A 20,964-nucleotide genomic window follows, 5' to 3' on the forward strand; every position below is an offset into this window, starting at 1 on the left:
TGTGTGTCTTGGGGACCACTTTAAATTTTCCACCTCTAAAGAGAGGACAGTTTGGCAAAGTGAAAACTCAATTTATGAAACACCTTCAAAGAGTTTTGTTGGGACTAAGGTTGATGTAATGATGCAACAGGGTTAGAGAGGAGCGGTTAGACTAATTTCTGTTGAACAAGATCACATTAAGCCCAGTTTAATCTCAAGTGCCAGACAAGTTAAGTTGTTGTAGTACCACCAACATTTTTCCTTTCTTTAGTAGAAAGAAGTTCATTAAACATTAGACAATTAAATATAGAGTATCTGTTAAAATCAATAGACAGTAAACATCATCATATTGTGTGAGACAGCTTTTCCGCCTTCAGTTAGTCTACTGTCACTAAAAAGAAATGTTTTGGATACGTCTCCATGGCGTAGCTATCTTACTTCAGGCTACAGGCTATGGGGGCTATAAAATTGAAAACAATTAGTGCTTTGGTTTGTGACATTATCCATTCTGTCAGTGCAATGTTTCCTGGTGCAATAAATGGGGAAAAACTTCCAAAAATGATGGCCTCCTCTCTTGCAATTTTAATTTTCTATGCAGTGGGTCAGATTGGACAATAGATTGGATATAAAAGAGAGGAAGTGCCTTAAACATTTCTTTCTAAAAGGCAGCAAGGTAGTGACTCCTCTAGTTGAAAAAAGATGATGTCCAGTATAAGAAAACTACTTACACTCTGACCTCAGTAAAGACTGTACTGATGAGTGCATGAACTCAGTCTTATGGAATACAGCAGTATCAGGAAGGACATTAAAGCAGGGTATGTTTAGGGGGGACCATATAAATGTGCACAGGCCCTCATGTCTGGTTTAAAAGAAATTGGAAATTGTGTGGCTCAAAGTTTCAGAGATGAAATTTCACAAATCAGTGGGTGACATCATGGTCGCTATGTCCATGTTTTATATAGTCTATGGAACTCTTTGGGAGACGTTTGACACCACAGAGATGGAGTGAAGTGTCAGTAAATAACCTCACAAAGTTAGACATGTCATCAGATTTGTGTCCTGGACATGTGGATGATAATCAAAATGAAATGACACTCTTCAGTGTCAGAATGAGGAATTGTCTCCCGTCCTTCACCCTACCCTGGGTCATTTTTGTTGCACAGTTGCACAGAGGTTTATGAGGCTGCCTAGCATGCCATTTGTTCTGTTCTGATCACAAATGCCCAGAAAAGTTATCTCTCTTTCAGCAATGTGCACCATACTCCCCCAGGGGTGGTTTGTACTGAAGTATACAGTTACAGTTTAGCCTTACATGGTCTTCGTGTAATCTCCCTGGAGTATTTTTGGAGACAGTCTAATGACTCATTGTTTTTGTGCATTCAGAGTTCATTTTCATGTGTAAAAATCAAAGTATTTTTAAGAGTTACATGTTTTCTTTGGCACAAGGGAGTAAATCACAAAGCCTAGCTGGTGTTTTAAGTTTGCCAGTAGATTGATCTTTATTGCTGGAGAATTACATGTGGTTTCACAGTAGTGCATTTGACTACTTTGCATGGTGAATATAAGTGGTAGAAAGAAAAGAAAGAAAATAAAAGTCCCTCATGTCTATCATGCACAATAAAAATTACAAATGTATTCTACAGTTACTGCAAATTTACTTAGCTGTATCATGAATTTTATGTTTAAAAGTATTCAACATAAGTTGTAATAAAAATAATCTAACACTGACTCTCTCTTGATTCTACAGATCGTGAAGACCAGTCCATTCTCTGCACGTAAGTGAAAATCTCTCTCCTCCATGCTCACCTGTTCCATCTTTGCATGTTTGTTTTTTTACATTTTAAACATCACATAAAAGCAGGAGTGAATGCTACATCTGTTTGTGTGCAAGAACAGTTACATAATGCTTGTGTAAACATAGATCTAAACAGACGAAATACCTTTTTGGTCTCTCAGCACCGTTTCAACCATTAGTGCCAAAAAGAAATGATTTTGTTTGTCGGATTTTGTTACCGTGGAGTCATCTTGTATTCAAAGACAGCTAAACTGGATGTGCTTTAATGCTTTTACGGTGCTCCCAGAGGCCTCTCTCTCCTCTCAGACCCTTACTCAGGAAGTATGCCCTGGATCCTGATGGGAGAACCAGATTAGCTCTGCAAATGTTTTGGCTCTATTTTGTTTGTTTATTTGTTCTAAACTAATTATTGAGAACTTTGACTGGGCAATTGGACATCCAGGGACAAACGGCCTCATTTTGTCTCTTAATGATAGCTTGATATTTGGACTGGCCTGAACCGAACTGTACTTTTAATTTATAGTAAACAAAGTGAGTTAATTAGTTTTTCTTTGTGTGCTGGAGTGACTTCACGTTTTGTCATGTACCATTTTAAATTAGTTGCACAATATAATCTTGCTGTTTATACATGTATGTCTCAGTCATAAATGTAATTTAAAGACAATCACAAGAATAACCTTCTACACAAGAAGGTTAATTTACATGAGGCCATATTTAAAACTGTTTAAAGTTTTGTACGCAGAGCCGAAACACCATCAGCTTGGAACATCAACTTCTTGCACTTTTTAAGATTTCTGAGCCCCATCAGGCCTTTGGACCCATAAAAGGCAAAAATGTTTCAGCAATGATACGTGGAATTTCATTTATGACATTCTTCCTTGTGGGTGGATGCACTTGTGTTTAATTGCTTTGTATGCTTTGTGGTATTGTTTTTACAACAATCTATTATGGGCCGTTTGCATCTTAATGATTTTTAGTGAAAGCACTTTTTAATGTTGTGACTGGAGACTTGTGTGTGTGTGATTTTAAGCTGTTAATTAGTTGGGAAATTACACAGAGTGACATTTCTGTCACAAATTTCATATGCTTCCTCTGTGGATGGACATGCACCGTTTTACCATGTCTGAAATCTGGTGAAGGCAAAAGAGGATTCAAAAGCGTGACTTTTGAAAGTGAAGGTTAGAGTAATCAAACAAACAAAAATAGACTAAGGGTAGACTAAACAAGTGGATCCGATGACCCAAAAAAGGGAACTAAACTTGAGGAATAGGCTTGAACATTAGAGAAACGTCGGATGGCAGACAAGAAGATCCAAACTAAATACTCCAAAGAGGAATAGATAACAGGACGCAGGTGAAGCAAATCAAGATACAGACAGTAATTACAGTGTTGTTAATACAAAATACCAAAACAGTTTCAAACCTATTATAACAAAATTAAAACGGCTCCAGTCTGGACTTTTATTTGTGGGTTTGATTATATCTTAAAATGATTCCTACTATATCTTCTGGTTGCTGAGTCCTGATGAATGTATTATTTATTGTATTTCCCTGATTGCTCCATATAATAGTAAAAACGTGCCATGGGAAATAGTTGGGATGCTAAGAAATTTTTGGCATTTCAGCTTCACAAGGTCACCAGTTTCTTTTGTCTGCTGTTCAGTATATTTTCATGAAAAACAGACTGATGGGACAAGAATATTCACTATACTTCTGACTAGCTTAGGGCTCAAAGTTATAAATTTTTTAATGAGGAACGCCAAATATTTAGCCTTCCTGTCTGTTCTTGTAATTTTGATTTGTCAATCTAATAAAAAAGGGTGTGCAATTCATTTTCTCAAGGGGCCTCAAGTTCTCAAGAAACTGGAACTGCTGTGGAAGATCACATTAATATGCTGAACTCTGCTCAGTGTTAATTTTATCACTTTTGTCCACAGTCCCAGTTTCTCATGGGGCCCCCCTGGGAAAAATGATTGCCCACCTCTTCTTTAAAAGACGATACTACTTCCCTGATATTCAGTGACACATGTACACTTGTAAAATGTAGAAAAAATTGATGTTTTTATGAAATTAAATTCCCAAATATTAGAAATGCGGCCATCCATTCTGTAATCGTTCGTACCCTTTCAAATAATCTTATAACAGCAAGTGAAACCTGTGCTGCTTACTGTGGATAAGCTGGATGAGACAGTTTGATAAACTATCTGGAAAAAAATCCCAACAGAATTTGCTCTGCACTAACAGCTGCCTGCAATAGGAGCCTGGATGTCATATATCCTTAGCAGACCTGAGCAGGACTGAGTAATTACACTCCTCTTTATGCTGCCAGGCCCTAACACAGTGAGCATCCGATGCCTTTTATGGACCCATGACCGAGCATGTCTGTGTGTTCTGGCTAGTGGCTGATGGCTCTGGGATCATTCAACTTTATTTGAAGTAGCCAAGTTCATTTTCGGGGAATAAATTGCATCGTCTCGCTTATGTTTAAGTAATTAGATGCCTTTCAAGCATACAGTAGCACATGTTTTAGATTTTTGTCTAGTCTAAGAGTCGTTGTCATATAACTTTCATCAAGTTATCAGGTATATAAACGAATATAAGAAGTATATTAACATGAAGTATCGGGTCACATTCTAAGAGCTAGCTCGACTCTAGTGGAATGGTTACTCCCTCCTGTCTCTTCGGGTGCATCTTAAAACCGATTCTTATATAGTGCCTTTCTAGTCTCCCAGAGTACTCAAAGCACTTTGTACAACATGCCGCATTCACCCATTCACACAAGCACTGTCTTCTATGTTTTTAAATGCTTTCTAACTAGCATTCACACACATTCATACTCCAATGGATTCATCGGAGAACAACTTAGGGCTAATATCTTGCCCAAGGATATTTGACATGCAGACTAGGGGGAGTCAGAGATCGAACCCCCAACCTTCCGATCAGTAGACGACCTTGTTAGACTTAACTAGAGTAACTCTGAATGAGTTAAATTTGGAAATCTTATAATCGGTCTCAGACAACTTTCTTCCCTTATGAACAACAGGTGAGTAGCATCTGTTGTTCTGTTGTAGCATCCCTTTTAAGAAAAAGGGTAATAAATCCCTTTTAAAATAACCTTTTCCCTGAAACTGTGTAGATTATCACAGGACCTGTGTGTAGTATACAGTCTGAACAATAACATTATGCTTTGTGTCAGGCACAGTTATCTCTGCAGCACATGATTTCCATTCAATTAAACTGGGTTACTGAAGTGTGAACAGAAACCTGTCAGTATTGCTTATCTTCATTGTCCTCTCTCCTTCTCTATTTCTTTTTCAATCCCACTGTAACTTTTTCCTCCCTAGTGGAGAGTCTGGTGCTGGGAAGACAGAAAACACCAAGAAAGTCATCCAGTATTTGGCTGTTGTGGCCTCCTCGCACAAAGGCAAGAAAGACAGCAGTGCTGTAAGTATCTGTGTAAAGAAACCATGATAGTTAGGATCTGTCAGCCAGTTCCCTCACTCTTAATGACATAGGAAACTACCCAGTTTAATCCTGTATATTACCATTTCCTCCAAATAGCAACATGCAGGATCACAGTTGGCTTACGTGAGTAAAGGGGAATGCCCGGAGTGTGTTTTTCTGTGTGGTTTTCATGTGTGTGTTCCTTCTTTAGGTTAGAAAAGTGCATGAAGATTGATAGTGTCACTGTTGCCCCTGAAATACCTGTTTTTCTACTGATTTTTCTTACACCAAAAGTACAGATGCCAAATGTTACTTTCCTTCTGTTAGATGGTGTTTACCCTAATATTCATCATCAAACAAAGTTTATTAAGGCTGCATGATCATCAGATTACTGAATCTCAGTCACATTTCAAACCTTGTGTTGTTCAGTGGCAGATATCCAGTTTTGCCTTCTCCTCAAGCGGTTCATTACGTTCAGTTTTTTGACCTCCATCTTCTTTAGACACCCTTTCACTGCCAGTGGAGATTATATGTAAGCCTCCCCGACAGTGAGAGGGTCTCTCACAGATCACAGTGTGAGCATGCCCTGTTTTTACCTATCAAACACCAGTCGCCCCCTTCCTTCCTTCCTTCCCTCCCTTACTTCCTCATCCGACTGCCAGCGGGCCTGACGTGGGCCGTGAGGCTGTCCTGTAGCTTTTACTTTGCGGAGTTTTTAAAACTCAGTTTGGGAAACTCTGTTGACTTTTAAACATTGTGACTTCACTAAAATCAGCAACAAACTTGAAGCTTTCACAAAAAATAAATAAATTATTTTAACGGTACTTCAGCTCAAACCTCACAAGTTGATGTTGCTGTTCTGGCGCTCGGGTAATAATTGGAAAAAGTCAGTCAAAGCAACGCTTCCCTTTGGCTCTGACCCTGCTCACTGAGAAGGTCTTTGCTCCCAGAGGAATAATTATCTCTGGACACTGTCCTCTATAGGACCTTGAGGCTCCCATGGACTGCCTGTGCAGAAATAGCATTGGATTAAACTCTTTTTTTTCTGCTTTCTCTTATTTCCGCTCATTCTCAAGCACTTTTTTAGCAGTTTCTCCTAATCTGTACTCTTAGATATTTGTATTTAAACTATGTCTCAAGGATCAGTCTTTCCCACCAGCTGTAACTTTCTCTTTCATGCTGTCTTGCTTTGCATCTTTTTTCCTTTTCTATTTTCTCATTTTTCCTTCAGAGACTTAAATAAACAGGACCTTCTTCTCTGCTTTGCCACCTCTGAACTGCATCTCATCAGCGGGTCTGTATCCTCCTGTTTTTTTCTTACATATAATATAAATACTTGGCTTTTAATTGAGGACACAACTTTTCCCAAATTAAAGCATTTTTCTAAGAGGCAAATTCCAAAATTATTTTAGTTCTCTTTTTTAAATTTTCCCATGTTCCTTTGAAATGTCTATATGTCTGTTTGGTTTGCTAAAGCAAGCTTAAAATATCTGTCAAAATATCACTAGTTTTGCCAAATTTCACATAAAAATACAGTATGAAGTGAAATAATGTGAAAATCGGGAATATTACTTCAATTCACATTCAGTCAGTATTGGCTACGTCTTTTACTTATTATCCATTATTTCTATTTTTAATTACGGCTGTGGCTGACCTCCATATTTGTCAGTGAGTTCCAAAAACAGTCCTCTAATATATGGAAAAATATATATCAGCATTAGTAAAAACATCTGTAAACCACATATTTTGAAACTGAGCTTAACGAATTCACACAAGTTGGCAAACAGCTTCACATGGCTATCGTTTGTCTTCATTATCTTTGTGTTACAAGTCGTGCTCCTTTCTCTTCTTCCTAGCTTTAGCTCACTTACAGTGTTGCTAAGGGAGGTGTTTTTAAGCAAGAGAGGTTAGGTAGAGGTCTACAGCGCCCGACCTGGATACAGACTAGGACAGACCACTTTGATCAGGTGGATTAACTCAATGCAGAGTGACGGGGTGTCTGCCTCATTTACTGACTATCGCCCAGCTCCACCTGCATCTACAGTCTCTGCAGTCACGCTGGAAGCAAATCGCATCTCCAGTAGGATGTTTCTGAATCAGAATCATTTTGATTTGCCAACACACTGAATAAAAAAAACTTTGTTGGAATATTTTCACAGCTTTTCAGCTGGTATTTGGAAGCCTGTGACCCAACATAACCCACCTCATCCATCTCAGCCTCTGATCTTCGTCATCAACAACAGCTTCTCTGGATTTTAACAGTTTCTCAGAACTGATGGAGGAGTGTTTTGGTCATGTCTGTGTTATGTAATCCATCCAGTATTCATCAGAAAATCAAAGAAGACTACAGTGAAATTATTATATTAACCTTTTGTAACTTGATATAAATGTACTTGTCCAAATATTCATTGTTTAGCGAGGACCCGTGCCCTTCGTCTTGTTTTCTGCCTTTTTTCCCTTGTCACTGATGATATTCTGGTAAACCTACGCTAACCTATCAATACTGACCCTATACTACTTCATCCCCACCAAACTCCAACTCCACTGCATCACAAGCAGCGAATCAGTCCTTCTTAGTCACATTTTTCTGTGTTGCTGTCATCACTAGGGGGAGCTGGAGAAGCAACTCCTGCAGGCCAATCCTATCCTGGAGGCCTTTGGAAATGCTAAGACCATCAAAAATGACAACTCCTCAAGATTTGTGAGTTTTGTGAAGTTATAGAACGCATTGTTTAGATGTTTTCTTAGTTATATTTTTTGCACGTATCGTGATCTCACTGCTCGTTTGTCTCTCTCACAGGGAAAATTCATCCGCATCAACTTTGACGTGACCGGCTACATTGTTGGAGCCAACATTGAGACTTGTATCCTTTTTACTTTTTAATCTTAGACATATTATTTTTACAGTGAGAAGACTTTTTGTGTTGCCTTTCATCTGCACCAAAAGTTAAATGCTGTGTGCTGCTTTTTGATTTCAAATAAGTTATTGCAAAGTTTATCTGCTGACAGCTTTTGAATAACAGTTTATTTCGGGCCATTATAAATCATCTTTTTCCTATAAAAGGCGTTTTTTTAGGTATATAATTCAAACTTGCATCATCTATGAGATTTTTAAAACAACGACTGCTAGCTTTGTTGCTAATTATCCATCCATTATTGATAATCATTGTTACTTATTTGTTTTTATGCCTCTGCCAGCAGAGGCATAAAAACAAATAAGTAAGTGTGCGTTTGTGTGAGAATGTGAAATCTGTTGAACATGCTGATAAATGTATTCATATTTGGCACAAACGTTCACTTGGATGAACTGTTTAGATTGTTTAAAGTCACAATAACCTCAGAAAATAAATGTTTGGCTTTAAATCAAGAATTCATACACTGATTACTGCAAAATTTAACACTAATATCTGATGACAGTTTATTTTTAAACATAATGTCATACTCTTCTGGACATTTTTCTGTCATATAACATAGGAATAGAATCAGGGCTTGTGAAAATATTTCACATTTGGCTAGATACTGAATAGGTGGCACTCATTCGATGACATTTTGGAGAGAGATAGGTTATTAGATCATTAGAAACTGAAACTTGACTGGCTTGTAAAAAAAAGCCACAAGGCATTAATTATATTCTTCCTATTTAGTTAAAACAAGAATTATCATTTAAGGCTGAACAGAGGTTTGTAAACTAAATTGCCCCTACTCACAAATGAGATTTTTATTCTTTAACAGCTGCTCTCAGATCTGCTGGAGAAGTCTCGCTGTATCAGACAGGCAAAGACAGAAAGAGCTTTTCACATCTTCTACTACATGATTGCTGGTGCCCAGGACAAACTGCGCGGTAAGATGATTATAAACCCAAAATATGTGTGTGATTTCTTTGATGCTGCTGCTCAGCAGTTAGCAGGGCTTCTTTGACAGTGTGTTGTACATATCACCGTCATGTGGAAGTCTCATCTGGAACTGGAGGAAGGGGAAAAGGAAGGCACTTCTGGTCTTCGTTGACTGTCATGCATGTTACAATTTATCCAGCTGCATTATGAAAATGTTTTTTTAAGGTCATGGAGGAAAAGAATTTTCTCAAACTCTCAAAGAAGATTTTCTTCCAACTGATGTTTAACCACAATAATCAAAATAAAGCTGAGTAAAGCGTTCCTGCATGTTATTTATGACCACTCGTGCTATTTTCTCACGAGAGCAAAATCTTCATAAAAAGTTAAGCCTCACTGATTCACAGATTACTCACCACAGAACGGTGATGATAAGTCGCTGTTTTTCTTTATTTTCAGAGGAGCTACTTCTGGAGCCCTTCAGTAATTACCGCTTCCTCAGCGCAGGCCACGTCCAGATCCCTGGCCAGCAAGACGATGAGATGTATGAGGAAACCATGGAGGCCATGAATATCATGGGCATCACAGAAGAGGACAGAATTGGTATCAGCGTAGTAATAAGCATAGCATTAGCATCGCTCTAATACTGTCGGGTCTTTACCTTCTGAATCTGGACTGTTGTTGTGAATTTGCATTGAAGAGGCAACATTAATTTACATTTAAATCAGAAAACAAGCTGATTTTTGGGAAATGTTCCAGCAAACAAGAAGAACATTATTATTAGTGTTTCCCCGTGAAGTCAACCACTTGATTTCCTTGTTCCAGATATCCTGAAGGTGTGCTCCACAGTGATGCAGCTGGGAAACATTGAATTCAAGAAAGAGAGGAACCAGGAGCAGGCAACCATGCCAGACAACACTGGTTAGACACAACTTCTTCCTGCCATTAGAAATCCCACTAGGGGTTATTGACTTTTACAAAGCCAGCTGTAACTTTAAAAATGTATTATCTATAGCAGCAAGATCACCTGGGTGAAATAATATTGTGTCCAATATGACAAAATTTCTGTCTTTGTAGCTGCGCAGAAGGTGTGTCACCTGCAGGGCATCAATGTGACAGACTTTACACGAGCCATCCTCACCCCTCGCATCAAAGTGGGCAGGGAGGTGGTGCAGAAGGCACAGACCAAAGAGCAGGTACTGCAAGGAGGAAACTGTTTAAAAACACAGGAATAACTGTGTGTTAATCACAGTCTGGTCTGTGTTCTTCTGTGTGTCTGTGTCTGTTAGGCGGACTTTGCTATAGAAGCGTTGGCCAAAGCTGTCTTTGAGCGACTGTTCCGCTGGATCCTGGGCCGAGTTAACAAAGCCCTGGATAAGACTAAACGCCAAGGAGCCTCCTTCCTGGGAATCCTTGACATTGCCGGTTTTGAGATCTTTGAGGTATAGATCATCACACACTGTAAAAAAAAATTGTAATATAAAAGAATTTTACTGTGTATTTTCCAGTTTTGTACTGTTCTTCTAGAATATCTTTACATTTACATAAATAGACTGTGATTTTACATTTCAAATGTAAATTAACATAAAATCACTGTAAATGTAATAAAACATAATTTTCTTGTTTTTTAAATGTATTTGTCTGTACATATGCATATTTAGATTATTAAAATACATTCACAAATGAAAAAGGCAAAGTCCCATGTAAAATTAGGACAACAAACTGTATTGTCATTACTGGAAATAACCGTATTTTCATGAGAAAGTTATTTTCTGGTATTATTTTGGCGCCCCAGCTGCCAGAATATTACTGTTTTTTTAGGATTTTTTTTTTTTTTACGGTGCAGAGCGCTTGGAAAGATAGTGGATGTGATATGCATGTCTTCATCTTTGTGTTCTGGCTATTGCAGGATAACTCCTTTGAGCAGCTGTGCATCAACTACACCAATGAGAAGCTACAGCAGCTTTTCAACCACACCATGTTCATCCTGGAGCAGGAGGAGTACCAGAGAGAAGGCATCGAGTGGAACTTCATTGACTTTGGCCTTGACCTCCAGCCCTGCATCGAGCTCATTGAGAGACCAGTAAGTGTTAATAATAAATAACAGCATCAGTTAAATCCTACACAGCCTCTTAATCACATAAATATTCTCTGCAGAACAACCCTCCAGGCATCCTGGCCCTGCTGGATGAAGAGTGCTGGTTCCCCAAAGCCACAGATATCTCCTTTGTGGAGAAACTTTTAAACACACAGGGCAACCACATGAAATTTGCCAAACCTAAACAGCTTAAAGACAAAACAGAGTTCTCCATTCTTCATTATGCTGGGAAGGTGAGAATGATGGCAGCAGTTAGGAGAAGGGAAAAATGTTCTGTCTTCATAATGTTTATCTTCATTTGAAGACAATCATCTTGCATTCTCATGAAAGCTCACATAACTTTGTCGTCTTGCTGTTTTAGGTAGACTATAACGCCACAGCCTGGCTGACAAAGAACATGGACCCTCTAAATGACAACGTTACAGCACTGCTCTCCAATTCTTCTAACCAGTTTGTCCAAGACCTCTGGAAAGATGGTGAGATGCATATGATTTTATTACATGTCTCATAGGTTTATTGTAAGCCACTCTGAGACAAGGACCAAACTCTCCTCAGTGATAAGGCATAAAAACAGCACAAGCTTCTGCTGCCACAACTAAACTAGATTTTCTTCTTTACTGAAATCCTAGAAATGTTTTTCTGCACATTTTGCCTTTGTCTTTGGAGAAACTTCTAGGTTAGGGCTTCCTAGCTTGCCCTGAGAGACACTCAGAAAAGAGACTATTTATTTACTTCCCGGTTAAATAAAAGGGAAAAAAGAAACCTTAACGATTGTTGAACTATTTTGGAGCCACAACTAAAGATATCACCTTGATTCTTTCATATTGATCATTTTTAGATGGGACAACTCAGATTTATTTTACCTTAAGAACATTAACGCAGCAGCGGTCACCCTCCTGCAAATCTGACGTGTACACAATGAAACAAATTACCCGAAAGCAACACACACATTTTACCTGCTTTTATCCATATGTTTGTCCCACAAAAGATATGCAATTAGATTCTTAAAACTGAAATAGGCATTAAGGCAAAGACAAGCTGATTTTACACGCTGTTTTGTGTTTTTCAGCGGACAGAGTCGTCGGCCTTGACACATTAGCTAAGATGTCAGACACCTCCGGCCCGAGCGCCTCAAAGACCAAGAAGGGAATGTTCCGCACAGTGGGGCAGCTCTACAAGGAGTCTTTGGCAAAACTCATGACCACGCTGCACAACACCCAACCCAACTTCGTCAGATGTATCATCCCGAACCATGAGAAGAGGGTAAAGACAATTAGCAGCAAAACTACTAGACTAGCAATAATAAAACATAATTTTAGAGGTGGTTGCTGGTGGTTAATGATCAATTAATCAAGTGTGTGTGATTATCAGCTCTTGGCTGCTATCTATCCTCTTAATTTCCTATACCTTAAAAGTGTACTTAGTATTTCACAGGATGGCGTAAAACCCTATAAGAACTTTTTTTTCACATGACTATAGATGCATATTGAGAGGAAAGCTTTTTCATCATCATATAAATTAGCAATTGATCTCACTCCATATGTGGCCGTATTTCTAAAGTCATGAAAAAAAACACACACACATAACATAGACAAAATGAATTTACTACTAACCGGTCAGCATAAGCGAGTTATACTGTATGTATTTAGTTTTTGAAAACTTTATGTAATAAAACTGCAATCCTGCTCTACTCAGGCAGGGAAGCTGGATGCTAACCTGGTCTTGGAGCAGCTCAGGTGTAACGGTGTGCTGGAAGGAATCAGGATCTGTCGACAAGGCTTCCCCAACCGAATCGTTTTCCAGGAGTTCCGCCAGCGGTCGGTCTAGCTACTACTATACTATTTCAGTCAAAATTTCTCACCGTATTAAGTGTAACATCTCTCTGGCTTCTTGCAGTTATGAGATCTTGGCTGCTAACGCTATTCCCAAAGGTTTCATGGACGGAAAACAAGCCTGCTGCCTCATGGTTAGTTCACAACTTCAAAATTGTCATCCGTGTTCATTAACATTGACACACACCAAAGGTAGAATTATCCTGTGTGACAACTTAATATATCACATCATTTACTGATCTCCTGTCTTTGTAGATCAAGCATCTGGACTTGGACCCCAACCTGTACAGAATCGGACAGAGTAAAATCTTTTTCCGCACAGGAGTGCTTGCTCAACTAGAGGAGGAGAGAGATTTGAAGATCACTGTGATCATCATTGCTTTCCAGGCCCAAGCTAGAGGCTTCCTGGCCAGAAAGTATGAAAATTGAAGCCCCCCCCTTTAAAGCAGTTTATTTGTTGCTGTTATCACCGTAAATAAAACTTTGCATGTTGCACTATGTATTTTTTTTTTGAAGGGCATTCGCCAAGAGACAGCAGCAGCTGACAGCTATGAAAGTGATCCAGAGGAACTGTGCTGCCTACCTCAAACTAAGGAACTGGCAGTGGTGGAGGCTTTTCACAAAGGTCAGCTAATCAGTCTCTAGAAGCATATAAATGCAACAAAACCATAGTACATCTGTGTGTTTTTTGAGAAAGAAACTTTCCAGATACTACAAAATTATTTTGAAATGACAAATTCTGCCTTTTCCTTCTGAACAACAGGTTAAGCCTCTGTTGCAAGTGACCCGACAGGAAGAGGAGATGGGTCTCAAGGAAGAGGAGCTACAGAAAGCCAAAGAAGTTGCCACAAAGTTTGAGTCAGAGCTAAAAGAAATCACCTTGAAACATACACAGGTAAGGGATTAAATGCGCATCAGTGACACAAACCTTGATTTGCTTTCTTTTAATGAATCCGTTCAGCGTTGATTCGATAAAGTTTCCAGTTATGGAGAGTCTGCTGATTCTGCCTGTCTGTCAGATTGTGGAGGAGAGAAACGCACTGCAGGAGCAGCTTCAGGCAGAGACAGAGTTGTATGCTGAGGCTGAGGAGATGAGGGTCCGTCTGGCGGCGAAGAAGCAGGAGTTGGAGGAAATCCTCCATGAGATGGAGGCGAGGCTCGATGAAGAGGAGGAGCGTTCTCAGGGGCTGTTAGTGGAAAAGAAGAAGATGCAGCAGCAGATGCAGGTCAACATGTCTGTTTCACACTGTTGTTCAGTTGGAGTTGTTATTGCTCAGGTAGCTGTGCTTTCACAGTGTGATAAAGCTGCTGGAGAAACTGAGGGTTCAGTCTTTTCATGCAGGAGTTGGAGGAACATTTGGAAGAGGAGGAAGACGCTCGTCAAAAACTGCAGCTCGAGAAGGTTACCTGCGAGGGGAAGATCAAAAAGCTGGAGGATGATATTCTCGTAATGGAGGACCAGAACAACAAGCTGCTGAAGGTAAGTACTGGAAATCAGCATTTTTCAAAGACATTTTAATATAAGTAAGTCACTTGGGAAACTAAATATATCACCGGCTTTGTGATGTTTTTGTAGGAGCGAAAGTTGCTAGAGGAGAGAGTTGCAGACTTCAGTGCTAACCTGGCAGAGGAAGAAGAAAAATCTAAGAATCTCACTAAGCTCAAAAATAAACACGAATCCATGATCTCTGAATTAGAAGGTAGTCACCTTGTATGCATTTGTAACGGTACTCATATCACATTTCTCATACACATCATTGAGTGGTATCTCTCTCGCACTAGTCCGCTTGAAGAAAGAGGAGAAGACCCGTCAGGAGCTGGATAAAGCTAAGCGCAAACTGGAGGCGGAGTCAAATGACCTACAGGAACAGATCGCTGACCTGCAGGCCCAGATCGCTGACCTCAAAGCTCAGCTTGCAAAGAAGGAGGAGGAGTTACAGAACGCCTTAGCCAGGTAGTGTCAGACTGGTGTATTTATTTCTTCAAAACAACACTAAGTTCTATCAGTTTTAATAGTTTAATGTACTCTTGATTCTCACAGGTTGGAAGATGAGTCTGCCCAGAAAAACAATGCTCTGAAGAAGATCAGAGAGCTGGAAGGACACATCTCCGACCTGCAGGAGGACCTAGACTCTGAGCGGGCTGCCAGGAACAAGGCCGAGAAGATCAAACGGGACCTTGGGGAGGAGCTGGAGGCCCTCAAGTCTGAGCTAGAGGACACTCTGGACACCACTGCCACACAGCAGGAACTAAGGTTACACAAATATGTATTCAGAGGAATTTATAAAGTGTATATACATTCACCTTTTAGATGATGAAGCTATCTTAGAGAAGAAAAAGATGACTAACAAAACATAACCAAAAAACAAAATGTGCATGCTTAAAAAAATACCTGCATTATCCATGTATCTGCCTACAGAGCCAAACGTGAGCATGAAGTGACCCAGCTGAAGAGAGCCATTGAGGAGGAGAACCGGACCCACGAGGCTCAAATACATGAGATGAGACAGAAACACACTCAGGCTGTTGAGGAGCTCAGTGAGCAGCTGGAACAGTCAAAACGAGTAAGGCCACTATTTTATGAATCATTCTTAATACCCAGCTGTCATTTAGCTTTTTATTTCTTTAATTTCGTATTGAGGATTCTCTTTATTTTCCTCTGCTCAGGTCAAGTCAAACCTGGAGAAAGCAAAACAAGCTCTGGAGAAGGAAACGTCAGAGCTAACTATGGAGGTGCGCTCACTGACCCAGGCCAAGCAAGATGGGGAGAACAAGAGGAAGAAGCTAGAAGGTCAGGTGACGGATCTTCAGTCCCGCTTCAACGACAGCGAGAAGCAGAAGGCTGAGCTGACAGAGCGCTGCTCCAAGATCACTGTAAATCGCTTTCACTAATTATTTAACTACTGGAAAAAAAATGTGAATCATTAAAAAAAGAATGCCACAAAACTACGCTTAAAAAAAGTAACAAACACATAATTTTTAATCCTGTACAGATTGAACTGGAGAGTGTGACAAACCTACTGAATGAAGCAGAAGGAAAGAACATCAAACTGAGCAAAGACGTGGCCAGCCTTACCTCCCAACTCCAAGACTCTCAGGTAACCGAACGTTTACTCTTAACATGTTGTTAATAACACCACACAAACATTTAGTCTTTGCTGTGACGATGAAATATATTAAACTTTAGAACAAACGCACTGACTACTGAACTCTTGTGTCTAACAGGAGCTGCTGGCTGAGGAGACACGCCAGAAATTGCAGTTCTCCACAAAGCTGCGACAGGCGGAAGACGACAAGAACAGCCTACAGGAGCAGCTTGAAGAGGAGATGGAGGCAAAGAGGAACGTGGAGAGACACGTGTCCACTCTCAACATCCAGGTCAGAGGCCGAACTCTGTTGATTAAGACTTTAAGAGAAATTGGCGGAAGCAAAATAAAGATAATATGATGGGAAAAAACTGGAGCAATATTGGAGTGAAGGTTTATTGTAAGCTGAAGCTCATAACAAGAAAACACTCTTGTACCATGTAGAAGATTCCTCTCTGTTACATAACAGTTTTGCTTTGTGTGCAGCTATCAGATGCAAAGAAGAAGATGGATGAAATGTCAGGCAACATTGAGCTGCTGGAGGAAGGAAAGAAGCGTCTGCAGAGAGATTTGGAGGCAGTGAACACTCAGTATGAAGAGAAGGCCTCAGCATACGACAAGCTGGAGAAGACCAAAAATCGTCTGCAGCAGGAGCTGGAGGACACGCTGATGGATCTGGACAACCAGAGGCAGAACGTTTCAAACCTGGAGAAGAAACAGAAGAAGTTTGACCAGGTCTGCTAAACCAGAAAACAAGCTTTTAAATATCATTCATGGGATTGAGCCTGTTTTTAGAATTTCACAGTTAATTGAAGTCAAGATTGTGACTTTATTATATAAGATTATATGCACAGTAAAACAGATTTGTTAAATTCATAGTTATTTGTTTCTTTGATCTCCAGATGCTGGCCGAAGAGAAGAGTGTCTCCAGTAAATATGCAGACGAGCGAGACCGTGCTGAAGCTGAGGCCAGAGAGAAGGAGACCAAAGCTCTGTCCCTGGCAAGGGCTCTAGAAGAGGCTCAGGACTCCAGAGAGGAGCTGGAGAGAGCCAACAAGGCCCTAAAAGCAGAGATGGAGGACCTGATCAGCTCCAAGGATGATGTGGGAAAAAATGTTAGTGTTGGAACATCTTTCACTCACTTGGCACTGGTCAATAGATCTGCAGGCTGAAAGTCTGTAGTTACAGGTATATGTTTACAGTGTCTAGAGCTTTCCAGTTAATTTAAAATGTATTGATGGAAGGTCCATGAGCTGGAGAAGTCCAAACGAGGCCTGGAAGCCCAGGTGGAGGAGATGAAGACGCAGCTGGAGGAGCTAGAGGACGAACTGCAGGCGGCTGAGGATGCCAAGTTGCGTCTGGAGGTCAACATGCAGGCTCTGAAGGCCCAGTTTGAGAGAGACCTCCAGGGAAGAGATGAGATGGGAGAGGAGAAGAAGAGGCAGCTGGTCAAGCAGGTAAATAAAAGCCTTCATTCTTATACCAGAAGGATGTGAATGATTTATTATCAAAGAATGCTATTTCAGCGTCAGTAATCATTGCAATGATGCACACTGGCTGCAGGTCCGTGAGTTGGAGACGGAGTTGGAGGATGAACGTAAGCAGAGGGCCACAGCAGCAGCAGCCAAGAAGAAGCTGGAGATAGACATGAAAGATCTGGAGGGACAGATCGAGACAGCCAATAAGGGACGTGATGAGGCTATCAAGCAGCTCCGCAAGCTCCAGGTCAGAGCAAAGGACACTGAGAAAATTCAGCACAGAAGAATTTATATAAATACTGTATGGGTCTTTTAGTTTTCACTGTAATTTTTTAGATGCATATTTACATTAAAGCATATGTTGTAGTGAAGGTTTTTATTTTAAAGGTAAAATGTTTTTGGATTTTTTTTTAACTTGGAAGCAAACACATGTAAAACTTAACTTGTTGTTTGCTTGAAACAAACTTGTAGATATGTAGACAAACATCTTCTTAAGGGAAAATTCCCCGGTTTTGGCTAGTAACTGTGACTTTAAAGGGAAATGTCAAAACACTAAAATAAGATATGATCACTAAGAGAAGCACTTGAAAACAGGACTTGGTATCATCAAACACAGATCATCTGCCTCAAGTATCGTAAATATACTTGAAACATTATCTGATGTCTTTTCTCTGTCTCTGTTTCTCTTCATCCCTCCAGGCCCAGATGAAGGACTACCAGAGGGAGCTGGAAGATGCTCGTGCTGCTCGAGAAGAGGTGCTGACCACCGCAAAGGAGAGCGAGAAGAAGGCCAAGAGTCTGGAGGCTGAGCTCATGCAGCTACAGGAGGTAAGGCTGTCGATTCCTAACAAGGCAAGAACCTCTCTGGGAGCCGGGGTTCAAAATAATGAATGTATGTGTTTGCAGGAACTGGCTGCAGCTGAGAGAGGACGGAAGCAAGCAGAGGCTGAAAGAGACGAACTGTCCGATGAGCTGGCGAGCAACACCTCTGGAAAGTAGGTTGAGAGTTCACTCTGTTGCTTTGTCTGTGAAGTGAACCATGAAAAAAAGATGGTGGCATTTCTTACCATGCTCTCTGTGCTCAGGTCAGCCTTGTCAGATGAGAAGCGTCGCCTGGAAGCTAAGATCGCCCAGCTAGAGGAGGAGCTGGAGGAGGAGCAAAGCAACATGGAGATCCTCAATGACAGGCTGAGGAAGAGCACTCAACAGGTGATAAGACTGTAGCAGACATGATTCGTGAAGTGTTAAAGCACTGGGCAGAGTTCTCATCCCTCTCTTTGCACGTACTCCACCCACAGGTGGATCAGCTGAACAATGAGCTGCAGACGGAGCGCACGACCTCCCAGAAGAACGAAAGCGCTCGGCAGCAGTTGGACCGCCAGAACAAGGAGCTGAAGGCCAAGCTCCAGGAGATGGAGAACCAGGTCAAGTCCAAGTTCAAGTCCTCCATCTCTGCCTTGGAGGCTAAAGTGGCACAGCTGGAGGAGCAGCTGGAGCAGGAGAACAGGTCAGGGACACATAAACACAGAGCATACTGTATGTTTGATGAATAAAAAAATATTTACTTTTTTTGGTGGTTTTACCTTCTTTAAATTGTATCAGCTGTACTCATATTCATTTCCTCTTAACTCTTGTCCATCTTGTCTCAGGGATAAGCAGACAACTGCCAAGAATATGCGCCAGAAAGACAAGAAGCTCAAGGACCTGATGTTGCAGGTGGAAGACGAAAGAAAACAGGCAGAGCAGTACAAAGACCAGGTACAGTCACGGAAACGTTTTTGTGCACGAACAAGAAAATAAATGCAGCTTTGATTGTGCTTGTCAGTGCCGAGTTAGCATATTCGCTTTGTTCACTCACCAGGCGGAAAAGTCAAACACTCGCATGAAGCAGCTGAAGCGGCAGCTAGAGGAATCGGAGGAGGAGTCTCAGCGCGCCACAGCAGCCCGCAGGAAGCTGCAGCGGGAGCTGGATGAAGCCACTGAGGCCAACGACGCCATGACCCGCGAGATCGGCTCTCTCAAGAACAAACTCAGGTAGGATAAAACGCCAAAGGGTCGTTCTGCTGATGGAGGTGATGTTCACCTGCTATTTCCATGATGTCACAACAGGACACAGACATTGCAGTAAGAGGTTGGGATGCTGTGTAAAATGTAAATAACTGAATGTAATGGTTTGCAGATCAGTTTAACCTGAAATACTACAAAGACAACAGGCTAGGTCTCCATGGTAACTTAGGTTTTAACATGACATAACCTGGTTGGGATCAGATTAACTTCAGAGTTTTGGCTTAAAATCAGCTGGAGGAACCACATTTTTATTATTACGTTTTTTTAAACCATGCTTTGCTTGCAGTATAGACTCTGTGGTGAAGCACTATGTTTTTATATACATACCTTACTAAAACCCCTGAATGAAGCTCAACTGTACACAGCACTATGCTCATCTTATTTGCAGCCCCAGTGTTAGTGATGTCTTTATCACCAGCTCCTTTGGTGGTACTCAATGTATCTAATTTTATGCAGAGCAAGTAAAGAAGCTAAATGGCACCAGCCCCCCTCCCTTTATACGCAAGAACACTCAGAGCCTGAAGCAGAAACTCTTTCACTTGAAAGTTGACTGTTAAATAATTTTCATGGTACCAGTTACCTCTGAATGAGGTTTTAGGTTTTGTCGAGCCAGCTAACACAAAGAAACTCTGGCTTTGCTGAACTTCCTTCGTAGTAAAACCCTCGAGTCTCAAACTGTGCTGTTGGAAGAAGAAACTAAACCTGTTAAACATATTTTTGACATGATTCTCGCATCAAAATTTAAAAAACTGTATATTTGAAAAGCAAAATTATCAAAATTGCTCAGTTTCAAAAATCTAAATGTCGTCTTTTCTGCTTCTTTCAATCAAACAGGTTTCGAGTTATTTGCAAATCTTAGCATTCTGCTCTAACATTTTATAAAGCATCCAAACTTTTTTGTAGCCACAGTTGTACACAAACAACAGTTTACAGATTTGCCAAACTGTAGACAGGTTAAAGCACATTTATTAGTTTTAAATGCTCTCAGTTAAGCTACATTTCAGTGCTACAGAGCATAATTAATGTCATTCAAAGGGATGTAAATGAACACTTGAAGCATTCACATTCTTTCTAAAGTTGATGAGCGGAAACAAAACAATCATGTCCATCTCTATTCCAGAGGCAACCCTGAACCCAAGGAGTAACGCAGCAGGTATCTCTGCGCCTAAAAGTTACCCCATCACTATTTCTCATTAACATACCATAACTTTTCATTCCCCGTGCACACCCTTTAATGCTCTCATTTCTTTCACTGAGCCTAACTGAGGGAAATGTGGCTATCAGAGATGTAACTGAAAAATTCTGAGTCCCAAGTCATATTGCACCATTTGGTTTCCATTGTACCCATTTCCTGGG

At 40.5% G+C, this 20,964-nt stretch overlaps 1 protein-coding gene across 4 annotated transcripts in view; it reads left to right on the plus strand.

Moving 5' to 3' along the window:
* Window positions 1-20,964, plus strand: part of myh11a (myosin, heavy chain 11a, smooth muscle) — a 34,596-nt gene that overhangs the window by 11,865 nt on the left and 1,767 nt on the right. The window contains exons 4-42 of one of the 4 annotated variants that reach the window (XM_014334397.2): window positions 1,727-1,754; window positions 5,118-5,217; window positions 5,335-5,361; window positions 7,826-7,918; window positions 8,018-8,081; window positions 8,960-9,058; window positions 9,507-9,650; window positions 9,873-9,968; window positions 10,125-10,243; window positions 10,337-10,489; window positions 10,957-11,130; window positions 11,205-11,378; window positions 11,507-11,621; window positions 12,215-12,408; window positions 12,841-12,962; window positions 13,042-13,111; window positions 13,233-13,393; window positions 13,494-13,602; window positions 13,741-13,872; window positions 13,997-14,203; window positions 14,320-14,457; window positions 14,554-14,677; window positions 14,760-14,931; window positions 15,019-15,231; window positions 15,397-15,541; window positions 15,645-15,851; window positions 15,971-16,075; window positions 16,203-16,355; window positions 16,550-16,798; window positions 16,966-17,178; window positions 17,308-17,520; window positions 17,627-17,788; window positions 18,241-18,369; window positions 18,448-18,536; window positions 18,627-18,750; window positions 18,840-19,048; window positions 19,191-19,299; window positions 19,403-19,575; window positions 20,729-20,761. In XM_014334397.2, coding sequence (XP_014189883.1) covers window positions 1,727-1,754; window positions 5,118-5,217; window positions 5,335-5,361; window positions 7,826-7,918; window positions 8,018-8,081; window positions 8,960-9,058; window positions 9,507-9,650; window positions 9,873-9,968; window positions 10,125-10,243; window positions 10,337-10,489; window positions 10,957-11,130; window positions 11,205-11,378; window positions 11,507-11,621; window positions 12,215-12,408; window positions 12,841-12,962; window positions 13,042-13,111; window positions 13,233-13,393; window positions 13,494-13,602; window positions 13,741-13,872; window positions 13,997-14,203; window positions 14,320-14,457; window positions 14,554-14,677; window positions 14,760-14,931; window positions 15,019-15,231; window positions 15,397-15,541; window positions 15,645-15,851; window positions 15,971-16,075; window positions 16,203-16,355; window positions 16,550-16,798; window positions 16,966-17,178; window positions 17,308-17,520; window positions 17,627-17,788; window positions 18,241-18,369; window positions 18,448-18,536; window positions 18,627-18,750; window positions 18,840-19,048; window positions 19,191-19,299; window positions 19,403-19,575; window positions 20,729-20,753 — 5,333 coding nt within the window. In that variant the 3' untranslated portion in view covers window positions 20,754-20,761. Of the gene's footprint in view, window positions 1-1,726; window positions 1,755-5,117; window positions 5,218-5,334; window positions 5,362-7,825; window positions 7,919-8,017; window positions 8,082-8,959; window positions 9,059-9,506; window positions 9,651-9,872; window positions 9,969-10,124; window positions 10,244-10,336; window positions 10,490-10,956; window positions 11,131-11,204; window positions 11,379-11,506; window positions 11,622-12,214; window positions 12,409-12,840; window positions 12,963-13,041; window positions 13,112-13,232; window positions 13,394-13,493; window positions 13,603-13,740; window positions 13,873-13,996; window positions 14,204-14,319; window positions 14,458-14,553; window positions 14,678-14,759; window positions 14,932-15,018; window positions 15,232-15,396; window positions 15,542-15,644; window positions 15,852-15,970; window positions 16,076-16,202; window positions 16,356-16,549; window positions 16,799-16,965; window positions 17,179-17,307; window positions 17,521-17,626; window positions 17,789-18,240; window positions 18,370-18,447; window positions 18,537-18,626; window positions 18,751-18,839; window positions 19,049-19,190; window positions 19,300-19,402; window positions 19,580-20,728; window positions 20,762-20,964 lie in introns of those variants that run through there. The other 3 variants (XM_005924952.3, XM_005924953.3, XM_042221619.1) reach the window with 3 other exon arrangements.

The sequence above is a fragment of the Haplochromis burtoni genome, unplaced genomic scaffold (assembly GCF_018398535.1).
Source record: "Haplochromis burtoni strain Fernald_Lab_line unplaced genomic scaffold, NCSU_Asbu1 Contig_70, whole genome shotgun sequence".
NCBI classification, from domain to species: domain Eukaryota; kingdom Metazoa; phylum Chordata; class Actinopteri; order Cichliformes; family Cichlidae; genus Haplochromis; species Haplochromis burtoni.